Below are 2,500 nucleotides of genomic sequence, written 5' to 3' on the forward strand. Positions count from 1 at the left end.
ATGGCTGGTGGAGGACCGCTGGAGCTCTGGAACCACCGTTCGATGCAGATCTTGGTCCTCCTCAGCCTCGGGCTCCAGGTCGTCCTCTTCGTCTTCGCCGGGATCCGCCGGCGTGAAGCCTTCCCCGTGCGGAGGCTCCTCCTGTGGCTAGCATACCTCATGGCCGACTCCACGGCCGTGTACGCCGTCGGCCACCTGTCGTTCAGCAGCACCGTGCGAGAGCATCAGCTCGTCGCGTTCTGGGCGCCGTTCCTGCTGCTGCACCTCGGCGGCCCGGACAACATCACCGCCTATGCCCTCCAGGACAACCAGCTCTGGCTTCGCCACCTCCAAATCCTCGTCGTGCAGGTCCTCGGGGCAGCCTACGTCATCCACAAGAACATCGACGGAGGTAGCAGCGGGCGGCTGCTCCGGCTTGCCTCCGGCTTGATGTTCGCCGTTGGATTTGTCAAGTACGGGGAGAGGACGTGGGCGCTCAAGTGTGGCACCCTGGAAAGCATCGGCGCCTCGGTCAAGACGCAGCCGCCCGCCATCCATAAACATTCCCACCGTCAGGACGAAGCGTCGGACGAGGAATTCCTCGTGCGACGAGCCCACTCGCTGTTCCACGTCTGCAAGCGTGCCATTGTCGATTCCTCCGTGATCGAGAAGGACTCCGTGGAGGGGCAGGAGGAGTACACCACCAAGATGATGCGCAAAGTGGAGCTATGGGCGCTGATGGAGATCGAGCTCTCCCTCATGTACGACGTACTCTACACCAAGGCGGCCGTGGTCCACACCACTGCCGGCTATCTGGTCCGTGTCGTCTCGCCGCTCACCATTGCCGCCTCGCTGGTGCTGTTCCAGCTCACCCCCAAGGACGGCCACATCGGCGCCGACGTGGCCATCACCTACGTCCTGCTGGGCGGCGCCTTGTTCATGGAGACGACGTCGCTCGTGAATGCGCTAGGATCGTCTTGGACGTTTGCGTTCCTGAGCACCACAAGGTGGCGATGGCTCCGATACGTAGCCCTGTGCAACGGGAGATGGGACAGTCTCCGGCGTAGGGTTGTGTCTCTTCACCATCTTGTCAAGGGAGGATTTCCTGGTGGTAGCAGCACCAGCAGGTATAAATCGAGGAGGTGGTCATACATCATCGGGCAGTACAACATGCTGCACTTGTGCACGCGCCCCGCCGACACACTGCTCACCAGCCCGCTGCTCGGTAGGCTGGCCAGGACGCTGGGACCCAACGGGTGGTGGGACAGGAAGCACTACTCAGGGACCGTCAAGATATCGGTTTCAGTCAAGAAACACATCTCCCTACACATGGGGCGGCTGTACAAACACGGGACGCTCAACTCCCTGAGCATGCTCAGGAAGAAGTGGGGCGAGGAGCCGCTGGACCGTCGAGGGCTCTACGAAGGCATTCTGAAAGACTCCCTGGGTGTGGAGTTCCAGGAGGGCATCATCATCTGGCACATCGCCACCGACATCTTCCTGGCCAAGAGCGAGAGAGCCAAGGCCGAGGACGCGGCGCCACGCGTGGAGGCCATCGTGATGCTGTCCGACTACATGATGTTCCTCATGGTGGATCGCCCCTACATGCTGCCAGGCCAACCCCAAAACAGGTTGTACCAGCGTACCTGCGAGAATCTGGTCAGCATGCCATTGACAGATGATCCTAGGTACCCAGACCGCCGGCACAAAGGTATGATCAAGAATCTGTTCCGCGTGCGTGATGGCCCGGCTTCCGGCACTTCCAGGGCCTCCGAGAGACGCGATCTCGCCAACAGACTGTATGATGAGTATGCGAGCCGAAGGTTCAGCCACGACGCTCCCCGTCTCACGTACGTAGCTCGACTTGCCAAACGGTTGCTGCAGAAGGAGAGAGCCGACGGCACGGCCGACTCGTTGGACCTTGTGCTTGAGGTGTGGACGGACATTCTCGTCTACGCGGGCAACAAGTGCAGCAGGGAGTCCCATGCCAAGAAGCTCAACAGTGGCGGCGAGCTCACGACCATCCTGTGGCTCATGGCGGAACACCTCTACCAAGTGTCCCTCGAGGAAGCATCACACGCGCAGAGAGACGATGATGTATCTAACGTACTATAATTCGACCACTAACGTCCCAGTTGTACGTACATGTTGTGTTTTGAAAGTGAGTCCGGCCACATGTAAATATATGTACTATGATCTTCTCTTGCGCTTACCAACTGTGTTTCTATGAGTGAACCACCCACAATTTAATTAGTGCGCTGAAGAATCCGATCACAATGGAGTCGACTAGTAGGAACATGCGTGTCTCAAATTAAATACTTATTTACCTATCCCTGATTCCTAATTAAATTAGTATTGTCAGGCTACCAAATCATGAGCTGGTCCGCAAGATACAAGCACGTATGGTACGTACCAACCGCAACATGCATATATGCTCAATTGTTGACACATGCGTGATTCCTCGCCATCTGTCTCTAGCTATGTGTTTTTTGTTTTTCTTTAATTTATGGCTTCTTCTGGG

General features: G+C 57.4%; 1 protein-coding gene across 1 annotated transcript; it reads left to right on the top strand.

The window, feature by feature from the left end:
• Positions 1 to 2,094, top strand: LOC123170997 (uncharacterized). Its single transcript, XM_044588680.1, has one exon. The coding sequence runs from the start codon at positions 1 to 3 to the stop codon at positions 2,092 to 2,094; it is 2,094 nt and encodes a 697-aa protein (XP_044444615.1).
• The last annotated feature ends 406 nt before the right edge of the window (positions 2,095 to 2,500 follow it).

The sequence above is a fragment of the Triticum aestivum genome, chromosome 7D (genome assembly GCF_018294505.1).
Source record: "Triticum aestivum cultivar Chinese Spring chromosome 7D, IWGSC CS RefSeq v2.1, whole genome shotgun sequence".
In the NCBI taxonomy this organism is placed as follows: Eukaryota; Viridiplantae; Streptophyta; class Magnoliopsida; order Poales; family Poaceae; genus Triticum; species Triticum aestivum.

What these genes read in the sequence shown, in the direction of transcription:
- LOC123170997 (XM_044588680.1), top strand. Translation starts at nt 1, where the DNA reads ATGGCTGGTGGAGGACCGCTGGAGCTCTGGAACCACCGTTCGATGCAG.